This window comes from Heloderma suspectum, chromosome 7 (assembly GCF_057233095.1).
Source record: "Heloderma suspectum isolate Gila_16-S chromosome 7, 16-S_ref, whole genome shotgun sequence".
NCBI classification, from domain to species: domain Eukaryota; kingdom Metazoa; phylum Chordata; class Lepidosauria; order Squamata; family Helodermatidae; genus Heloderma; species Heloderma suspectum.
The window spans coordinates 125,700,295-125,723,605 of NC_139464.1; the positions used below are offsets into that span (position 1 = coordinate 125,700,295).

Sequence of the window (23,311 nt, forward strand, 5' to 3'; positions counted from 1 at the left end):
CTTCTCAGTACAGGCAGGGCCAGATTACTAGTTTCACTTCGGGGCCTCTGCTCTCAACGCTTTCAGCCAATGGCTGCCAGCAGTTGTAAGGCAATTTTCAGCCAATCACATATATTCTGTGAGCCTTGTGTGAGTCTGTCCCGTCAGATACCTCTTGGATGCCACTTTCCTCCAGTTGGCAGACTGTTCTTTATTACGGCAAGGCTGCGAAGGAACCAACTGCTATATTAGGAAGAAAAGGCACAATTCTAAAGAGCAAATTCCTCCCTCCTTTTGCAAGAGGCCTGGTTCCTCTCAGCTGGTGTAAAAAGTTAGGCCTGGCTTAGAAGGTTTTGATGTTCAAATATGTTCCCCATCGTCCCTTCCTCCCTACAAGGAATTATGTTCACATTTGTGTCCCTTCCCTCCAAGAAACTCCAAGTGGCAGACATGACATTCCCTCAACCCCCTTTTATCCTCACAAAACCTTTGTGGGTAAGCTGTGAGATAGTGAGTGGCCTCAAGTCACCCAGAGATCTAGCCACATGGCTAGGTAGGGCCTGTTGCAGAATTTTACCCTTCTTCTGGGCTTGGCCACAGAATAGACACTGACTTTATTTGAGCGGATGTTTATTACCAGAACACCTGCTAACAATGCAAGTGGTATTTTTCCACTTCAGTCCCTCCTTTTGGCCAGGGCCTACTCCATCGGGGAGGTCTCTGACCAACCTTTAGGTTTTAGTACCATAAGTCTCAAAACTTCCTCTTTTCTTTTTCACTCACTTTCCATTTCTTTCATTATCAACAACTTCATTTTGGTGGCAGGCATAGTTTGCAAGGACCTGCTAGTCCTTGAGATACAACATTTGCAAGCACAAATCACATGTTCTATGAATACATATATGATTATGAGAACAATAAGACACTTCAGCAGGGACTTAACCCATTCTGAAACTTTAGATGGCGTCTTTATACAGGGTGTAACTCTTATTACCTTACCATGAAATATCTACTGGGTTGGGAGGTGCATACATATCCAACATTTAGACAATTTAACATTCCTTGCTGCTAAGTTTCCCATAGTTATAACATGATTCTTATCCCAACCTCCCAGTGTTCCTTTATTACGCAGAGTCCAAAATCATTAAGACATCTTCTGGTCTCATGATCAGTTGTTCATCAGCTGGTGCTAGGCTCACTCCTGGACTTTTCCAACTCTGCCAGCAGGGCAGAACCTTACTGGTTTCTTAGGAGTGGCGGGGCATTATTATGGCCCTCAGATGGCAGCAAAGAACTGCAAAATCGCTTTTCCAAAAAAGGAGAAGTCCAAACAGGGAAAGTCCAAACAGGATCCAGGCAGGACAGCTGTTCCAACCTTCCCAGTACAGGTCAGGAAGTGGGTACATCAATAATGTCCTTTCTCCTTGACCTCAGGTTGTACTTCCGGGAGCCTGGTAAGTCTTGGGTACAGCAGCCCACTTCTGCAGTCGTCTCCTTCTGGAGAGGTTTCCCTGGATCATCATCTCTGTCCCTTGTTGTCGTCTCTTGACTGGCGTTGCAGTGAGAAGCGTGGGCCCACCTGGAGAGATCTCAGCGCCCGACAGCAGTGTGGGTGACCAGGGTCACCTGGCATGGCCTTTCCAAGGGGGTCGTAAGGTGTTCTTCCTCTGGAAAACTTTTGCGCGCACCTTGTAGCCTGGGCTGATACAGTGGCCTGAAGCAGGTGGAGCCAGCAGGGCTTCTTTGGCCTGCGAATGAAAAGCTTTAGCACATTTCATCAGTCCTTCGTAATATTCTAATGCAGCTTTGTCAGTAGAAAAGGTTCTTTAGCACATGGAGAAGAGACTGACGCCTCAATGGCCTTGCCATGAGGATTTCATGTGGGCTCCATCCAATATCCCTGCTGGGAGTGCTCCACATGCTCATGAGAGCTGGCGGCGGTGCATCTGACTGTTTGAGGTCTAGCTCATCCCACAACTTCAACAGTTCATTCTTTAAGATTCCATTCTGTGTCTCTACCTGCTGACTGCAGATGGTAAGGGCAGTGAAGATTCTGTTTGTTTCTCAGGTCTTTACATAGTTCTTGAATGACTTGGCCTGTAAATTGACCCACTTGGAAAACATGTCAACTATCACAAGCACATATTGGAAATTACAGCATTTTGGCATCTGGATGAAATCCATCTGAATATTTACAAATCCCCCCCGCCGCCCCGGGGCGGATGGGCTACTTGCTCAACCCTTTCCCAAGGTCTTTCTCCTCTGGCAGCAAAATAGGTTTCTCACAGTACAGAAAATAGTATCCCTTATCAGTTAAAAGGTACACAGTGTGAAGAACAAATACTGTGTATTGTTTTAGCTACTGTTGGTAGCAAAAAGTATGGCCTTCACTGTATGTGAATACAGCTATAAGAATGAACTCTAAAATCATGAAAATTGCCAACTTTCTAGCAAATCAGTACTTGTGCTATTAAACACTGCATGAAATACTGCATATGGTTCTGTGCAAATTCACACCTGACTGCCCGCTATTCTTCTGAAACCAAATCCAGTACACTCCATCCTTTGAATTTTCACAGATTCCATATGCAGTTTTTCATTAAACAATTAAAACAAATCATATATCATTAAGCTTGCTAGACTACATACAAAGCAAAAGGACAAAGCAATAAAAATAACAATAACCAATACGATAGTATAAGGGACAATATTTAGGATTTCAAATCCACTGTTACCTCAGTGTACAAATATATCCCACCATTGACTTTTAATAAAAGTTTACGCTTGTTTAGACCACTTTAAAATCTTATTCCCATCTCGACAGCATCTTTCTAGCACATGCAGCATCCCTCAACAAACATTCAGTTTAGCTTGCATTTTCTTCTTTATGAAGTAACATTTATTGCATACACACAGAAGGTTGAGCCTAAGCTATGATACATGTTTAAACACATTAGCCAATGCATAACAATGCAGACAGTCCCTAGCCAACACTCACTCTCCATTGCCAGTCACACAGTCATTGCATCTTGATTTTTACACTGGAGAAGCTGATGCTATTGTAGGTTTTAGGTGGCATATAGGACAATCTGTCCAACTGACCCAAAGGACTGGCATTTGGTGACTAAGAGGAGTAAAATGCTCACATGCCCACATGGCAGGAACCACAGGCACAAATGCAGACATAAAACACTTCTCTAAAGCAAAGCAAAAACAAAGGTGCTGAGTACATCACACACATTATTCACATTTTTGCAACTTGCTTGATCTAAATCATTGTGGCACCTTCCCTCTTTAGGGGAATGACTCCATTGATTCTATTTAACAGGGATAAAAGCCAAGTTCTGCACCTCTCTTTTTCCTTTCTTCTTTGTTTGACAAGTAAGGTAATGATCACAATGTTCATTAAGTTTGGCGAAACCTCAGTCTGCTGCCTTTGTTTTGTCTATAATTGATGATTTTTAGCCTGATCAGACAAATTTCAGGGATTTGTTCCTAGGAGTCTGATGTGCACTTGGTCTAAAGTATCAAGATCAGCTGGTTCTTGATTTGACCAGTTTGCTTGTTCATATAAACTAGTGCACACTTCTTGGGGCAAAATAACTCACATGGGTTAGTTTATGTCAGCAAATTATAACAAGTGATCACTGTTTGCAATTCTTCTCTAAATTTCTGTGGCTCTTCTCTGACGTTTTAAAATTTGACCTGGTCTTTCCATTTTTCTTGGGAGTCCTCAAGACTCCACTTCCTGGGACTTAGGTGACCTTTTTAACGTCCCAACATACCCATCAAAGAATGCATTCTCATAATGTAAGCATCTCACTGGTCTTGTGGGATTCTGGCACCTAGCCCCTTCAGGGCTCCCCTCAGTTACACCAACCTGTCCATGTCAAGCGTCCCAGTTACAGGAAATTGTTTGCTTGGATCATCCCTGGAATACCAATTCCATTTTTCTAAAAACCTACATGACCCAGGTCTTTAAACTGAATCCCACAGGGGAGGGAGATGTAAAGGTGCTGGTTACAATGGACGAAGGCTCATGCACCACAGCAGAGAGAACAGCTCTAATAGCACCCAATAATTGTCTTCAGACACATGTAGGAAGAAAGCCAGACTATAAAGCACACGGTCTTCGATGTCTATATACTAATGCCCACAGTATGGGAAACAAACAGAACAAACTTGAACTCTCAATACAGGAAGGAAATTATGACTTGATAGGTGTAACTGAGACTTGGTGGGATGACTCCCATGACTGGAAGACAGCAATTGAAGGATATAACTTGTCCAGAAAGAACAGGAGGAACAGAAAGGGAGGTGGAGTTGCACTATATGTTAAAAATACATATCTCTCACAGAAATACAGGAGGATGAGCTTGGCAGCCCCATTGAGAGCCATCTGGGTTAAAATAAAGGGAGCAAAGAATAAAAGGAACATGGTGGTCGAGTCTACTCCCGGCCACCCAATCAAGGAGAAGACGAGAATGAAACTTTTGAAAAGCTAATTGCCAATGTTGGGGGACTTCAAGTTCCCTGATATTTGTTGGGAGACAAATTATGCACAACATGGCCCCTCCAAAAAATTCCTGACTTGTGTTGCTAATAACTTCCTCCTACAAAAAGTAGAGGAAGGAACTAGAGGATCAGCTATCCTTGACTTGATCCTAACCAACAGAGATGACTTAGTGGATAAAGTAGCAGTTACAGGAACTCTGGGGGAAAGAGACCATGTTATACTTGAGTTCTTGGTTCTAAAGGCAGCAAAAGCCGAGTGTAGCCAGATGCGTACCCTGGATTTTATGAAAGCCAATTTTAATAAACTCAGAATAATGATAAGTAAGGTCCCATGGCAAGCAACTCTAATGAGAAAAAGGGGTCCAAGAAGGGTTGGAGTTTTGTTTGTTTTTTAAAGGCACAATTACACACCATTCTAGTACAGACAGGTAGCACAGAATTTCAGGGATGGTGTCAGGAAGGCTAAAGCTGAGAGCAAGCTGAGGTTAGCGAGGGATGCTAAAAGCATCAAAAAGGCTTTCTTCAGCTATGTGCATAGTAGAAGGCAGAGGAAAGAAATGGTGGTTCAGCTATTAAATAAGGATGGCAAAATGATAACAGATGACAAAGAAAAGGCAGAGGTGCTCAATTCTTACTTTGGCTCAGTCTTCTCCTGAAAAAGGGTCTATGACCCCCACCCTCCAGCAAAGGCGAAGTACAGGCTGAAGGGGCAGGATTGCAGCTTGAGATCAATAGGCATGTAGTCAAGGAACACCTAATTACTTTGAATGAGTTCAAATCTCCAGGGCCAGATGAACTGCATCCTAGGCTGTGTTTCCACCAGCGATTTACTCTAACCTGGCTGCACGGTGAGGTCTCTGTGTTTCCATGACGTCATGGCCATTCAGCCCCAGCCCTGCATTTTATCGCTGAAAAACTGCTTCTTCTGAGACTGCTTATAGTCTGACTTTTCCAGCTTACCGTGGCTCCATGACTGACCTGTTTCCACAATCGCACTGGGTTTGGTATTATAGCCCTGCCCATGGGGCGTGTAGCCCAGCCTTTGTGGGTGTATTGCTCTGACCTCAGTGACCCAACCTTTCCCTCCCTGTTTTCCAGAAGTTTCATCACCATTTTGGAGCAGGATGCTGAGGGACCAACTTTTAAAACGTAATTAAAAATAAGCACCAGAACACAGCCCATGACCCCAGTCAAGGGGCGTTTTCTCCCATTGTGCTGAATGAGGCTGGCCCTCTCAATGACCACAGCAATAACAGAGAAGCCCCTCAATTGGCACAGCAAATATCAAAGCCCAATTCCTTACATGCGATTAAGCACGATCTCGAGGCTTCGGTCCATTGCCTTAGGATGTAATGCATTCACAGCTCCCATACAGAGATCATGTGCGTTCAAATGGGGGCTGGCTTTGCTCTCTTTCCCACAACAAGCCCGTTACTGTCTTGTCAGAAGTAACTCCCGTTGTGGTCAATGAGATCCTCTGGGTTAAAATGGGGGCTAGTTTCCCTCTTTGTGTTCTCCCCCCCCCTTCCCAGCACAAGCATATGTGTGTCTACTCGGAAGTAACTCCCATTGTGGTCAATGAGGCCTGCTCCTGAAATGCAGGTGCATCTGGACTGTCAGGGGAAAGGAGAAAGGGGGGGAGAGGGGGGAAGCCTCTCTTCACAGCAAAGCTGATTCCTTTTAAAATTAAAAATCCAGTACTCCTCCATTAGCTTCTCCTTCCATTGTCCTAGAAACACGGCCAAGGAGGTGTGAACACTGACGGGGTCATCATCAGACCTAACCCAGCCTCCACCCAGCCTCCACCTAGCCATCAAGAAAATAATTTGATTAGAGCTCAGTGGAAATAGCTGAGAGCCCCAGGCTACAGATATCATAAGCCAGGACTTCAAGCACTGTGGAAACTGGAAAACGAAAAGATGTGATTGGGGAAACATTGCAACAAAGTTGCAAACAAAATGAAGCTGATAGCATGGAAACACGTCCCTAGAGTAATAAAGGAACTGGCAGAAGACGTCTCATAACCACTGTCTATTCTCTTTGAGAAATCATGGAGGTGACATGCCAGATGACTGGAGGAGGGCTAGTGTTGTCACCTTCAAATAGGGCAAAAAGGAGGAACCTGGGAACTACAGACCAGTCAGTCTGACATCAATCCCTGGGAAAATTCTGGAGCAGATTACAAAGTGATCAGTCTGTAAGCACCTTGACAACAATGCAGTGATTACTTGAAGCCAACATGGATTTCAGGATTTGTCAAGAACAAATCCTGCCAGACGAATCTGATCTCATTTTTTGATCAGGTCACCTCCCTTGTGGACTGTGGGAATGCTGTGGACATAATATACCTTGACTTCAGCAAAGCTTTCAGCAAAGTGCCCCCTGATATCCTGATGAGCAAACTAGCAAACTAGCCCCAGCAGACACAAAGGAGGGGCGGGCAGACTGCCTCAGCTAAGTCCGTATGCCAAGACACAAGGGGGAATCAAGCGAGTACATGCAGCCCTTGCATTCTAGGCTTTCACTGTAGGTGTGGCTGCCATGTGTACCAAAGTACTTTAACACCATGCCTTTTTTCCTCCTGGATTGGGGACCCTTCCAAAAACGGCATGCAGGATTGCCTGGACAAGACCTCTGGGGGACCATGGCAGATCCAGACACATCCATTAGCACATTCACATGACAACGGGCAACATATTTCAGACAAGACAATGGCTCCAAACAAAAAAATGCTAGCCTCCCACCAGCCTAAACATCTATGAGCCCCAAGAGTTCAACCTCAGACCTACAAAGAGAACTCACCAGTCGCCACTGATGCCCGGGGAGGACTGGCAGGGAACAATGGTCCCATGAGCTGTATAACTCACTAGGGCCCCTGGGGACTGGCAGTGAGCTGCCAGCAGCTCTGGCTGTGTTGAGATCTCGGTGGAACCTCAAAATTCTGTTGCAGAATTTTACCCTTCTGCCAGGCTTGCCCAGAGGACAGGCACCAACTTCTGTCTGAGCGGATGTTTATTACCAGAACACCAAGGTGTGGTGCAGTCAAGAGTTGCCAACGTGGCCCCTTGGGAGTGGGCCCAGAACAATAGGTGACTTTGGTATTTATACAAACAAGTAAACAAGGCACATGACATAGGCTTTGGTCAGTATTTGGTGCAGTGCTGAGTTAAGGGGCTGCAAACCTCCTTCAAAGGACGTTTTCCAGTTTCCAGAGACAGGGGCCCTGCTAGGCATTGTGACTCATGTGCAGTAATCATCGTCAGCCCCCGTCCTCTGGCACCAGTTCAATCACTACATCCGACATGACTCTCAGCACCTCAGCAACACATTCCCATGTGAACAATGCAGGTGGCATTTTCCCACTTCAGGCTCTAATGTGAATGTGTTTAATATTAATTCTTTCTTAATAGATAAAAAACATGAACGCTCGTAAAGTATAAATGCATGCATTGGGGTTGCCACCCCTCCAGGATTGGCCTGGAGTCTCTGGGAATGAGCATTAATCTCAAGGAGATTATTAAATGCAGTCCTGGAGATTTCAATAATTTGGTATTGTGTAAAATGCGTATGGGGGGGGGCTCACAGCATCCACCGGCTCACCTGAAAGCATCAGGGTAGCTCACAGGGCACAGGGCAGGCTGCCTGGAACACACACTTCCAACCGAGGGGGGTGGACAGCCCAGGGGCTGCTGACCCTGACCCATCCACAGCGCACAGCACCTGCCGCCTGCAGCAGCCACCTCAGTCTGCCCAATGGCAAGGCCGGCCCTGCTGCAATCTCAAGTGAAGCCGCCAAAAAGGCTTTTTTGTGACAGCCTGGGAAAACCAACATGCACTGCAAAGTTGCTGTTAGTGTCAGTATGCCCCTGAATACCAATCACTGAGGAACGCAAGCACTACAATGTGATCATGTCCTGATGTTTGTGGGTTTCCTATCGGCACACCAGCCCTAAAGGGTCCAGAAGCAGAACAGAGTGCTGGACTGGATAAGCCTTTGACCTGCTCCAGCACGGCTCTTCTTATGTTCTTATACTGGGATAGATAGACCAATATCAGCCTCAGCGTAGGCAACATCATGTTCATGTGTTTTCATTCTTACCAGTCTTCGCATTGTTTTTGGTTGGGAAATGGGAGAAGCAGAATTATGCTTCTTAATCCCTTATATATTCTTGTCCTATAAAATGTCATTTTCAATCCATTTAGTATCTTTTATCCCCTATGCCTATTATTACTTCAACTATTTAGATCCTGAGTTCCTTGGATACAAAAATGTGTCCCTGGAAGAATTGCCTTAAAAACTGCTTTGGGCCCACAGGATAAAGTGGGCTATACATCTAATAAATGAGTAACATGTTGATTCAGCCCTCATGTGGCCACACACATAGCCTGCAAGCACACTCTTGGAGCTAATGGGTGAGCCTGAGAGGCTGGAACTAAAATTAAGGATATACAAGGTGGTCACCGCATGTCCAGCTCACACCTCCCCCTCCACAATTTCCATTATTTATTTGCATCCTGATGGCATAACATTGTGACTTTTTCAAGTCTGCACTACTGGATGGTGTTGGCAGCAGGTGAGGAAATCTGCAATGTTACGACATTAGGATACAGGTAAGTCATATTCAACCTTAGGCAGGGCAGGTGAAACTAGACACATGGGTTCCATTTTTGATGACAGCTGTGTGTGTGCGCGTGTAAGTGATAAGATCTAACTCTGGCCCTGTTGACAGACAAACTGAGCATTATATAATACCCTGTTTCAGTCTCCCTGCAGTAGCTGAAAATGCTGTGTACGTATGCAGCTTTCATTTACTGACATGACATCCCATCAGTCGACTATCCAAGGCAGGTGGGAGGAGCGTGGAGGGGATCTTCTCCTCCCTGCTCTGGCCTCCCTGCATTTGCAGCTAGGTGGCTGATTTCGGCTGTCTAGCCAGGGCGCCTTGGAGCAGGAGAGGGGGGAGGCCAGATGGCACATAGGAAGCATCATGACTGCGCTTCTGCAGTCTCCTCCCCTCCCCACCCACAGGAACGCCCCCTTTTCGGCTGTTCCATGCTGCTCTTACGAGCGTGGAGCCAGGGACGAACCGTGCCGTCAGGGGAGGGGGCAGGGAGTCAGGTTTCTGGGAACCACGCTTGGAGTGCTGGCTCCGAGCTTGAATCCCAGAAACCCCAAAATCCTATGGCTGTCTAGATGCTGTCTAGCGGCCATAGGATTGTGCCCTTAGGCTCTGTTAACCTGGCTTCATTTCTTGGTTAATTAATATATGTAAGAATCCTTCTTAGATTCTTTCTCTGCCTTAGATTCTTTCTTTCTCTGCCTTATTGTGAAAGATGGAGAGATTTGTTATTTTAACAACCATGAAAGGAATTTTACTCCTGTTACCTGATCTAACATCTCATTAACTACTTTTGCATCTTGCAAAGGGGCTGTATTTGTTGAGAAACAGATTCAGGTGTACATAGCATTTTTACTGTCACTGGTGGTCTGAGGTGCAAGATTTCAGAAACAATCAAAATATTTATTTGGGGCATTTCCACTCTGTTTTCCTCACTTAGACTTAAAGTGAATCCCAATTAATGATGCATCATCATGAAAATGACTACATGGTGCTTTGTTGTTCAGTGATTAAGTCGTGTCCGACTCTTCGTGACCCCATGGACCATAGCACGCCAGGCCTTCCTGTCCTCCGTTCTCTCCTGGAGTGTGCTCAAGTTCATCTACATGGTGCTACCATACAGTAATACTGAAAGTTGACATATTCCTCAGTGGCATTCTTGTTAGTGTGTTTTTCCTTCAAAGACTCCCCTATCAGCTTTGGGCACTGCTGTTCGAAGGTCCCCAAGACTCAGATCTATCCTATATCCTATATCTGAATATGTTTCTGCTGCCTTGTTAGAAGTGTGGGTCATTGGACCAGTTGAAATATTTTGTTTTCCTTTAACTTCCAGGCCCTGGCAGTTAGATTAACTTGGAGTGTTGCTGGTTGGTTGGAAGGCAGAGTGGAGTCAGGGTATCTGTTGACGCCTCTGGCACATGGACATAAACAAGTTGAATTCCTCCTTTCCAGTGGCTGTTGTTCTCTTGCTGTTAAAATGGCAGTTCTGCTGATTAATTGGGATGGCAGGATTAGTCCAGGGCAGTTGCTGAAGGCTCTAGCAGGTAGATAGAACCAGGCTAATCTTCCTTTCCCCAGCTATCAGGCCTGGCAGTAAAACTGGACTCTTTTGACTCTAATGAAGCAAACAGGTTACCCTTCATGTCAAAAGCACTGACTAACTTTCAAAAATTGAAGTTGGATTATGATAACCAATATTGTCAGAGTTAGGTTTACAGGATTGAATGAGAAAGTGATCTTCTGTTTAAAGTAGGGGAAAACATAACCTCTGCAAAATCTGCTATAAAATGATCTTTCTCTCTCTTGATCATATATATTATTAGAATTTTAAGGTAATTTAATGAAACTGGCAGCTGGTTCATGCAGTGAAAAACAAAGTGCTGCTTCACAAATTGCATTAGGGTGCAATCCTGTGTGGAGAGGTGGCCTATCCATTCAACGGTGGGAGGAGTGTGGAGGGGCTTGTCTCCTCCACATTCCAGCCACCCTGCATTTGTGGCTAGATTTTGGCCGTCTAGCCGTGGGATTAACACGGGGTGGGTAAGCTGGAGTATTGGCATTTAGGTAGTCCCCGCCCCTCCCCGCCCCTGGGACTGCCCCCTTTTCCCCACTCTGCACTACTCTTACGAGTGCGGAGCCCGGGGACAATCTGCACCACCTACAAGGCAGTGGGGGAGGGAGCTGGGAGGCGGTTCTCTGGGAACCAACTTTGGAGCGCAGGCTCCGAGGTCAGTTCCCGGAAAGCAGCCAATCCTATGGATGTCTATCCGCTGACTAGTGGCCATAGGATTGTGCCCTTATTAACTTATAGAAGTTGTTGTTGTTGTTCAGTCGTTAAGTCGTGTCCGACTCTTTGTGACCCCATGGACCATAGCACACCAGGCCTTCCTGTCCTCCGCTCTCTCCCGGAGTGTGCTCAGGTCCATATTCATTGCATTGGTGATGCTATCCAGCCATCTCATCCTCTGCCGTCCCCTTCTCCTTTTGCCTTCAAACTTTCCTAGCATCAAGGTCTTTTCCAGGGAGTTTTCTTTTCGCATTAGGTGGCCAAAATATTTGAGCTTCAGCTTCAGTATCTGTCCTTCAATGAGCAGTCAGGGTTGATTTCCTTTAGGATGGACTGATTTGACCTCCTTGCAGTCCAGGGGACTTGAAAGGGTCTTCTTCAGCACCACAGTTCGAAGGCATCAGTTCTTCGGCTCCCAGCCTTCCTTATAGTCCAGCTCTCACAGCCATACGTTGCTACTGGGAAAACCATAGCTTTGATTATATGGACCTTTGTTGGCAAGGTGATGTCTCTGCTTCTGACATGTGCTTATAGGACTTTAAAAATGGACTATAGACATTAATGTGGGCGTACCCTGACAGTGGCTGTTACCTATAACAAAACAATCTATTGATTTATATTGTACTTCTCTGAATATCAGATTCTGGAGGCAAACAGTTCTGGAGATTGGCTATTGCTACTATGCTTTGCTTCTGAGCTTCCCAATGTTGCAAAGAACATTGTTTTGTTCACCTGCAGCCAGGTGAACAAAATCATGCTGAATAGTATAAAAACGAAGCAGATATTTGTTGAGGTTGTAATTTGGGGGGAAGTGAATTCAGTGGCATGAAATATGCTAATTTCAAAGCAAATATCAAATTAACAAAAATTCTGAACAGTTCTGTTGGCATGCATTTTTTGTAGCAAAAGAATAGGTATCAGAAAAAGTCCCAGTTTGCGATGATTGTGGGTTACTTCTATTTCTTTGCAAATGTCTGTTTGGATTAGCCAGACTCTGATTTGTCACATGCCTATAGAGCTATTCTGGCATTAGGTCGAGGGGGTGAAGCTAGCTCTACCCGTTCTTTCAGGTAACTTCATGGTTTGGTACTCATGGGTACTCAACGTCCAAATGTGGTTTATGTTAGGAGTATCTGAGTATTTTATTTGCTGGTAATATGTATCATCGTGTTTGGGTATTTTGAAACTGAAAATTGTGTTTTCTTTCTCTTCAGCTACCATGTTTCTTGAAAACTGGAAGCGTTTGCAGATGAGGCTGAGTTACTTCTGGGACCTAACTGGCTTGGAGGAGGAAGAAGTAAGCTTTACTTAAACATTTTCAGTTTCTGTTATTTGCTAATGAAAATAATTTCTTAGATAGGAAGAAAAGGGAAGTTGCTTGAACCATTCAGTTTAGTTTATTTCAGGTACTTTATATGATATCTCTATTGGGCTTGCTTTGCCATACAGCGTAGTATTAAATTTAAATATATGTCATGTGGGTAGTGCTTTGTTCACTGTGTTTTGAAATGTGGACTTGTGTGTAGTGCTTTCATAGAATCATAGAATAGTAGGGTTGGAAGGGGCCTAAAAGGCCATCAAGTCCAACCCCCTGCTCAATGCCGAGAGATTGCTTGGTTGCGTCCACCAAGTTAAGCTGTGGGCTACCTTGTCCAGTAGTACCAAGTGCACCTTGCGAGTGTTGGCCTCGGGATTGAAGGATTTCAGAAACCAACCTTGTAGGCACCTCATGTGGATTCTCGCCCATGCTAGAACACAAACTGTAGATTCCATGAGACCCAGAAGCCTCTGGATTTGAAAAGCTGTTGTTCTGCAGTAGTGAGAAATCTTGGAAGCCAACTCCATTAAAACTCAACGTCTGTCTCGAGGTAAGTAAGCTCTCTCAGTTGTCGCGTCCAGCTCTGCACTGATGAAGTGGATCACCTGAGTGGGTTCCAATCAGGATTTCTCATTTATTAACAACCCCAATGAGGTCAATATGTTTCAGATAAGAAGAACTGCTCAAGTAAGAAGAGGTTTTGATGGTGCCACTATTAAGCAGTCATCTAAGTACGGGTATATCTTGATGCCTCAAGTGCGAATGTATGCAGCACACACCACTGCCATACGTTTGGTGAAGACGTGTAGAGTGGTCACCAGTCTGAAAGGAAGAAATGTGAACTGGAATGATTGATCTCCTATGACAAAACAAAGGTACTTCTGGTAATCTTCCCTGATGGCTATGTGGAAGTAGGCATCCGTGAGGTCCACCAAAGCAAACCATACACCCTGACGAAGAAGAGGGATAACAGTGGCTAAAGTCGTCATTCGGAACTTTCTTGTCCTGAGAAATACATAGAGGTTTCTGAGATCCAGAAAGGGGCGAAGTCATCCATTCCTTTTCAGTACTGTAAAGCAATGGGGAGAAAATCTGTTCCTTGTCTGGTACAGTATAACCCTTCTGATAACTCCCTTCTCTAAAAGCCTGATTGTCTCCAACCAGAGAGCTTCCAAAGGTGGTGTAACATGGATGGTGCCAAGTGGAGGGAGGACTTCGAACTCCAAACAGTATCCAGTGTGAATGATGTCAAGGACCCATTAGTCCGATGTTATTGCCCTCCAATTTGCATGGAAGTGAGATAGGAGGGAGCCAAAAATGGGACCAAAAAAAAGTTGTGATGGATCTGGCATTTGGTGGAGTCAAAGCTGCCGCTTAGAGGAATTGTCCCCTTTGGAGCGTGGCTGGCGAAAACGATTAGAAGGGAGTTGCTTCCTCTGAGGTTATTGCTGATAGAATCTGGGGGTCCTATCCTGATAATGGCACAGTTGCTGGAACTGCTGTTGTGATATCATCTCCTCTGTCTGAAAGGTTGTTGGTGATACTGCTGCGAAATTCCCATTTTCTTTGCAGTGCTCTTCGCCTTTTGAATGGCATACATTGCTTCATCGGTCTTGGAATTAAAGAGGCCTTCCCCGTCAAATGGAAGATCCTCTATGCATGACCACCCTCCAGTGTTACTGAATTGTTGGGATAGATAATACTTTGAAAGACAGAAACAAAATTCAAGGTGATCTTGATAGACTGGAGCGCTGGGCAGAAAATAACAGAATTACATTTAATAGGGATAAATGCCAAGTTCTGAACATAGGAAAAAGAAAGCAAATTCACAGTTACAAGATGGGCGATACATGGCTCAACAACACTACAAGCGAGAAGGATCTTGGAATTGTTGTTAATCGCAAGCTGAATATGAGCCAACAATGTGATGTGGCTGCAAAAAAGGCAAATGCTGTTTTGGGCTGCATTCATAGAAGCATAGCTTCCAAATCCCGGGAAGTACTAGTTCCCCTCTACTCAGCACTGGTTAGGCCTCATCTGGACTACTGTGTCCAGTTCTGGGCACCACACTTTAAGAAGGATGCAAACAGACTGGAGAGGGTTCGGAGGAGGGCAATGAAGGGGGTTGGACTCGATGGTCTTATAGGCCCCTTCCAACCCTACTATTCTATGAAGATGATCAGGGGACTAGAAACAAAGCCCTATGAAGAGAGAATGAAAGAACTGGGCATGTTTAGCCTTGAGAAGAGAAGACTGAGGGGAGATATGATAGCACTCTTCAAGTACTTGAAAGGTTGTCTCAGAGAAGAAGGCCAGGATCTCTTCTTGATCATCCTAGAGTGCGGGACATGGAATAATGGGCTCAAGTGACAGGAAGCCAGATTCCAGCTGAACATCAGGAAAAACTTCCTGACTGTAAGAGCAATACGACAATGGAACCAATTCCCTGGGGAGGTGGTGGGCTCTCCCACACTGGAGGCCTTCAAGACGAGGCTGGACAGCCATTTGTCAGGGATGCTCTGACTTGGATTCCTGCATTGAGCAGGGGGTTGGACTCGATGGCCTTGTAGGCCCCTTCCAACCCTACTATTCTATGATTCTATGAACCAATCAACCTCAGCTTCTTCGGCCTCAGTGGTTGGGGCATAGATTTGAATTACTGTGATGTTGAATGGTTTGCCTTGGATTCGTACTGAGATCATTCTGTCGTTTTTGAGATTGTACCGTAGTACTGCTTTTCCTACCCTTTTGTTGACTATGAGTGCTACTCCATTTCTTCTAAGGGATTCTTGCCCACAGTAGTAGATATTATGGTCACCTGAATTAAATTCGCCCATGCTTGTCCATTTTAGTTCGCTGATTCCCAAGATGTCGATGTTCAATCTTGCCATCTCATGTTTGACCACCTCCAGCTTACCTTGATTCATTGATCTTCCATTCCAGGTTCCTAAACAATATTGTTCTTTACAGCATCGGATTTTCTTTTCACCACCAGACACATCCACAGCTGAGTGTCCTTTCGGCTTTGGCCCAGCCGCTTCACTCTTTCAGGCGCTACTTGGAAATTCCCTGTGCTCTTCCCCAGTAGCATATTGGACACCTTCCGACCTGAGGGGCTCATCTTCCGGCATCATCTCTTTTAGCCTTGTGATACGTTCCATGGGGTTTTCTTGGCAAGAATACTGGGGTGGGTTGCCATTTCCTTCTCCAGTGGACCACATTTTGTCAGAACTCTCCGCCATGACCTGTCCATCTTGGGTGGCCCTGCACGGCATAGCTTATGGCTTCACTGAGTTATGCAAGCCCCTTCGCCACAACAAGGCAGTGATCCATAAAGGGGATTGCTTACCTGTAACTGTAGTTCTTTGAGTGGTCATCTGTGCATTCACACATATGGGCCCTGTGCCTGCATGGAACCTCAATTCGGGAAACTTCTATAGCTAAGGAAAACAATTTTGGCGGGAACCCTCCCCCACTGTCTACTGTGCATATGTAGCTGGTTCCCGCCCATTCCCTCAGTTCCTTGAGACTGACTAATGGCCTCGTTACTCCAACATCAACAGCAATAGTGACAGCGACATCAAAGTGGGGACAGTGGGTGGATTGTGTGAATGCACAGATGACCACTCGAAGAACTACAGTTACAGGTAAGCAACCTGCATTTCTTCTTCGTGGTCTCTGTGCATCACACACATGGGCGATTGACAAACTCGCTTACTGGAGGAAGGTAGAATATTGCTGTGTCCTATTGGAGGATCGATGAGAGGACTACATGCCCAAAACTGCAATCGTCTCTCACACGAACATCCAGTCTATAGTGTGAGATGAAGGCTGAAGGCTTCGACCATGTCACAGCTCTACACAAGTCCAGTATTGACACTCCCCGACTGTACGCTGTCAAAGTGGACACACTTCCAGTAGAATGAATTTTGATGTGATCGTCAAGGTCCAATCCCACAATTTAATAAGCTAACCTTATGGTATGTACAATCCAAGAGGCAAACCTCTGAGGGGAAACCTGCAACCCTTTTTTACTATCTTCATAGCAAACAAAGAGTCTTTAGGATTTGCGAAAGGGTTCCATTCTAGACTTGTAGAAAGCCAGCACTCGATGTACATCCAAAGTATGGAACGTTGCTTCCAGTTGAGAGGACGGCACCAGAAAGAAAGTGGGAAAAACAATATCTTGATTTACATGAAAATCAGACACAACCTTCAGGAGGAAGGAGGGCTCAGTTCTTAACTCCACTTTGTCCTTATGAAAAATGATGTATGGCTTGTCTATATGAAAGGCACATAACTCACTCGCCTTCTGTGCAGTAGTTATAGCTACTAGGAATGCCACCTTCCAAGACAGAAGTCGAAGATCGATCTTCGCTAGCAGCTCAAATAGTTTCGAAGTCAGGATCTTCAATACAATGGATAAGCTCCATTCCAGAACAAAAAGTCGAGATGGAGGAGCCAAATTCTTTAGTCCTCACAAAAACAGCCACGTGGCTGGATGTGAAAATATAGTAAAGCCATCTACAGGATGAACATCAGGAATGGTGGAAACATTTCCGGCTGAACATCAGGAAAAACGTCCTGACTGTTAGAGCAATATGACAATGGAACTCATTACCTAGGGAGGCGGTGGGCTCTCCCACAGTGGAGACATTCAAGACAAGGCTGAACAGCCATCTGCCAGGGATGCTCTGACTTGGATTCCTGCATTGAGCAGGGGGTTGGACTCGATGGCCTTGTAGGCCCCTTCCAACCCTACTATTCTATGATTCTAGGAGCATGTAATGCTGAAATAGCAGCTAAATAAACCCTAATCGAAGTGAGTTTCAATCCACTTTGGAAGATACCATGAAGAAAGCTAAATATAGTAAGTACCGGTACCAAATAAGGATCAAGGCCTCGCGCAGAAGTGAATGTGGAAAAACTGTTCTATTTACTATCATATGCTCGTCTTGTAGATGGTTTGAGGGCCACATCCAGCACCATATGAATCTCCACAGACAAGCCTGTCAGATTGATCAAATTGTCCATTCTGAGAGGCAGAGGGTGTCGAGGTCAGGATGGTGGATTCGACCGTGATCCTTGGTCAACAACATCAGAATCGAAGGCAGACATAAGTAGTCCATGTTTGACAATTGAACAAGGGGGCAAACCACAGTTGCCTCAGCCACCATGGCATTATTAGGCTATAGTCTGTGCTGTCCATCCAAATTTTTTGCAGCACCCTGGGCATCATGGGAAATAGTGGAATCATGTAGAAGAGACCCTTCAACCAAAGAACCTGGATGGCGTCCCCTAGTGATCTCTCGCCCAGACCCCCGCTGGAACAAAAATGGTCACATACTGCATTCTGAGCCGTAGCAAAGAGATCCATCCATGGCCGTCCCCATGTCCTGAAGAGTGATCTGAGGATGTGATGGTTGCCACTCATGCATCATCCAATAAGTTCTGCTTAGAGAATTTGCCAGATCGTTGTCCCTCCCTGGTATGTGAAGGGCTGTGAGTGTGATCCCCAACCTCAGTTGCCCACTGGAGAAGTTTGACTGCCATGTCCATTAGGGTTGGAGAATGAGTCCCCCCCGCTTGTTCAAATACCACAATACCGTGGTGTTGTCTGTTAATACCGGGACATGCTTGTGAGAAAGGTGAGACTTGAAGACTTGGAGTGCTTTTCTTACTGCCAAGAGTTCTGGTGCATTGATATGTAGCACCCTGTCTTGTCCATGCCAAAGACCCTGAATCCGAAGAGATCCACAATGGGCTCCCCAACCTAGATGAGATGCATCGGTCATGACGGCTTGAGATGGCAGTGTCAGCATGAATGATATGCTGGGCATGTTTAGCCTTGAGAAGAGAAGACTGAGGGGAGATATGATAGCACTCTTCAAGTACTTGAAAGGTTGTCACAGAGAAGAAGCATGAATGGTATGCTAAACATGCCCAGTTCTTTCAGTCTCTCTTCATAGGGCTTTGTTTCCAGTCCCCTGATCACCTTTGTTGCCCTCCTCTGAACCCTCTCCAGTTTGTCTGCATCCTTCTTCAAGTGTGGTGCCCAGAACTGGACACAGTACTCCAGATGAGGCCTAACCAGTGCTGAGTAGAGGGGAACTAGTACTTCCCGGGATTTGGAAGCTATGCTTCTATGAATGCAGCCCAAAACAGCATTTGCCTTTTTTGCAGCCACATCACATTGTTGGCTCATATTCAGCTTGTGATCGACAACAATTCCAAGATCCTTCTCGCTTGTAGTGTGGTTGAGCCACGTATCCCCCATCTTGTAACTGTGCATTTGCTTTCTTTTTCCTAGGTGCAGAACTTGGCATTTATCACTATTAAATGTCATTCTGTTGTTTTCTGCCCAGCGCTCCAGTCTATCCAGATCACTTTGAATTTTGTTTCTGTCTTCCAAAGTATTAGCTATCCCGCCCAATTTTGTGTCATCTGCAAATATGATCAGCATTCCCTGCACCTCCTCCTCCAAGTCATTAATAAAAATGTTGAAGAGCACTGGGCCCAGGTTCTTTGAAGACCTACAACACCTTCTAGAACTAACACCAAAAAAAGATGTCCTCTTCATCATAGGGGATTGGAATGCTAAAGTAGGAAGTCAAGAAATCACTGGGATAACAGGCAAGCATGGCCTTGGTGTACAAAATGAAGCAGCACAAAGGCTAATAGAGTTTTGTTTTGACAAGAGAACACGCTGATCATAGCAAACATGCTTTTCCAACAGCACAAGAGGCGACTCTACACATGGACATCACCAGATGGTCAATATCGAAATCAGATTGATTATGTCCTTTGCAGCCAAAGATGGAGAAGCTCTATACAGTCAGTAAAAACAAGACCTGGAGCTGACTGTGGCTCAGGTCATGAGCTTCTTATTGCAAAATTTCGGCTTAAATTGAAGAATGTAGGGAAAATCACTAAACCATTCAGGTATGACCTAAAACATATCCCTTATGAATATACAGTGGAGGTGAGGAATAGATTTAAGGGATTAGACCTGATAGACAGAGTGCCTGAGGAACTATGGACAGAGGTCCGTAGCATTGTTCAGGAGGCAGCAACTCAATCCATCCCAAATAAAAAGAAATGCAAGAAAGCCAAGTGGCTGTCTGATGAGGCTTTACAAGTAGCTGAGGAAAGAAGGGAAGCAAAAAGCAAGGGAGAAAGGGGAAGATATATCCAACTGAATGCAGAGTTCCAGAGAATAGCAAGGAGAGACAAGAAGGCCTTCTTAAATGAACACTGCAAAGAAATTGAAGAAAACAATAGAATGGGAAAGACTAGAGATCTCTTCAAGAAAATCGGAGATCTCAAGGGAACGTTTTGTGCAAAGATGGGCATGATAAAGGACAAAGAAGGCAGGGACCTAACAGAAGCAGATGAGATTAAGAAGAGGTGGGAAGAATACACAGAAGAACTATACAGGAAAGATCTGAATGTTCTGAACTTGAGCCAGACATCCTCGAGAATGAAGTCAAGTGGGCCTTAGGAAGCATTACTAACAACAAAGCTAGCGGAGATGACAGTCTTCCAGCGGAGCTATTTAAAATCCTAAAAGATGATGCTGTCAAAGTGCTGCACTCAATATGCCAACAAATTTGGAACACTCAACAGTGGCCACAAGACTGGAAAAGGTCAGTTTACATTCCAATTCCAAAGAAGGGCAATGCCAAAGAGTGTTCAAACTACTGTACAATTGTGCTCATTTCACATGCCAGCAAGGTTATGCTCAAAATCCTACAAGCTAGGCTTCAGCAGTATGTGAACTGAGCACTACCAGAAGTACAAGCCGGGTTTCGAAGAGGCAGAGGAACTAGAGATCAAATCGCCAACATTCGCTTAGGGATGTCGGAGAATTTCTCCACGAATCTCCGGGAGGCCGAATGCCAACGCATTCGGCCCCCCCCAATTGGTGGGGAAATTCTCCGACACCCCCCCGCTCCTCTCAGGATGGGACTTACCTCGTGCGAATGTCCCTCGCGGCAGCAGTGCGGCGGCAGCGGCCAGTCTTCCGACCGGCTGCCGCCGCCACCATTTCAAAGTAAAAACAAAAACAAAAATGTGATAGGCTACATAAATCTTTACGTAGCCTATCACGGCTGACTTTGAAGAAAAAAAAAAGCACGTACGCAAATGGCAGCACCCATGGGCGCCGCCATTTGCGTTCCTTATTTGGGCATGGGTAGTCTACGTAAAGATTTATGTAGACTACGGCGAAAATAAGGGCAATGCAAATAGCGTTTCCCTTATTTTCGCCGTAGTGTACATAAATCTTTACGTAGACTACCCGTGCCCAAATAAGGAACGCAAATGGCGGCGCCCATGGGCGCCTCCATTTGTGTACATGCTTTTTTTCCCCCCAAAGTCAGCCGTGATAGGCTATGTAAAGATTTACGTAGCCTATCATGGCTGACTTTGAAAATCTAGCCGTGATAGGCTAAGTAAATCTTTACGTAACCTATCACGTTTTTTTTTTTACTTTACTTTTTTCTTTCGCAGCTGGTGAGGCGGGGCGCTCCTCCCTGCCAGAATTCGTCGGGGAGGGATGGGGCGCCTCCCCCCCGACCAGAATTTCGGCGGGGAGGGACGGGGCGCCTCCTCACCCGCCAAGAATTTTGGGGGGAGAAACAGAGCACGCCCCCCCGAAAAAAGCTGCCGGACCAGGTAAGGGACTTTCGTCCATCCCTACATTCGCTGGATCATGGAGAAAGCAAGAGAATTCCAGAAAAACCTCTATTTCTGCTTCATTGACTATGCTAAAGCCTTTGATTGTGTGGATCAAAACAAACTGTGGCAAATTCTTAAAGTGATGGGAGTACCAGACCACCTTACCTGTCTCCTGAGAAACCTGTACGAGGGTCAAGAAGCAACAGTAAGAACCGGACATGGAACAACCGATTGGTTCACAATTGGGAAAGGAGTACAACAAGGCTGTATATTGTCACCTTGCTTATTTAATTTATATGCAGAGTACATCAAGAGAAATGCTGGGTTGGATGAATCACAGATCGGAATTGAGATTGCTGGGAGAATTATCAACAACCTCAGATACGCAGACGATACCACCCTAATGGCAGAAAGCGAAGAGGATCTCAAGAGCCTCTTGTTGAGGGTGAAAGTGGAGAGTGCAAAAGCTGGTTTGAAACTCAACGTTAAAAAAACTAAGATCATGGCATCTGGCCCCATCACTTCCTGGCATATAGAAAGGGAAGAAATGGAAGCAGTGACAGATTTTATTTTCTTGGGCTCCAAGATCACCGCAGACGGTGACTGTAGCCATGAAATTAAAAGACGCTTGCTCCTTGGGAGGAAAGCTATGGCCAACCTAGACAGCATAGTAAGAAGCAGAGACATCACCTTGCCGACAAAGGTCCGTCTAATCAAAGCTATGGTTTTCCCAGTAGTAATGTATGGCTGTGAGAGCGGGACTATAAGGAAGGCTGAGTGCCGAAGAATTGATGCTTTCGAACTGTGGTGCTGGAGAAGACTCTTATGAGTCCCCTGGACTGCAAGGAGGTCAAATCAGTCAATCCGAAAGGAAATCAACCCTGAGTGCTCATTGGAAGGACAGATCCTGAAGCTGAAGCTCAAATATTTTGGCCACCTAATGCGAAGAGAAAACTCCCTGGTAAAGACCCTGATGCTGGCAAAGATTGAGAAAAGCACACCTTCTCAGCAAGCCTGAATAAGATACATCAAGTGGTTTTCACCAAAATTTGAAAGGAATATATGATAAACTGAGCCATAGCTTGGAGTAAAAAGGACAAATGTGTCAATTTCAACACTTTTTAACTTTCTGTACCTGTGGAAATTTGTATCAGATTGTTTTGAAATTTTGCACAATTGTAGACCACATCAGGTTGATAATGGATGCCAGGTTTCAAATTATTAGTACAGGAGTTGTCATTTTTATAAGCAGTAGAATGTTGATGCTTACAATGGTGGAGGCTTTTTTATATATATGACCCACCATAACTGAAGGGGCACTCCTGAGCACCTTTAATAACTGGATGTATGGAATGTCGGAAACATGTTCTGAGGGTGGTGTGCACTCATAGCTTCCTTGTCACCCTGTGTACAACTGATGTGGCATGGGTGCCTGCTTTTAAAATGCGCATGCTGATACAAGTAAAATCTGACACATTTGCTGGCCTCCCATTACAAGCTTTTATTATATTCAACCTTCAGCCATCATATTTTTATAGAAAAGTAATTTACTTTTTCAAAAGGACCACATAGCCTAATAAATGGAAGTCAGAATTATTTTTAAAAACCCACCAGATATCCAAGTTATTTTAAAATTTGCATAGGTAACTTGTGGTGTGGATTATATATTTGAATCAATTTCTTGGTCACAGGAATATCCTACTGAGATTTTTGCACTGAGTACATAATTCAGGATTCAGCTTTTTGTTTCCAAGGTGGGAATTATTGGATTCCATTTGGTCTTTATTCTATCTTGGCTCACATGGTTTTCAATAAGTATCTGGCAGCTGGACTGGCTTATGTCCAGTATGTGTGCGCATGCATGTGTCTCTGTGTGTGTGTGTATAAAATCCTTATATGTATATTTGGCCTTCC

At 45.0% G+C, this 23,311-nt stretch overlaps 1 protein-coding gene across 1 annotated transcript in view; it reads left to right on the forward strand.

The window, feature by feature from the left end:
• Positions 1-23,311, forward strand: part of ANO2 (anoctamin 2) — a 290,238-nt gene that overhangs the window by 121,748 nt on the left and 145,179 nt on the right. The window contains exon 13 of the mRNA XM_084811922.1: positions 12,615-12,697. Coding sequence (XP_084668048.1) covers positions 12,615-12,697 — 83 coding nt within the window. The remainder of the gene's footprint in view (positions 1-12,614; positions 12,698-23,311) is intronic.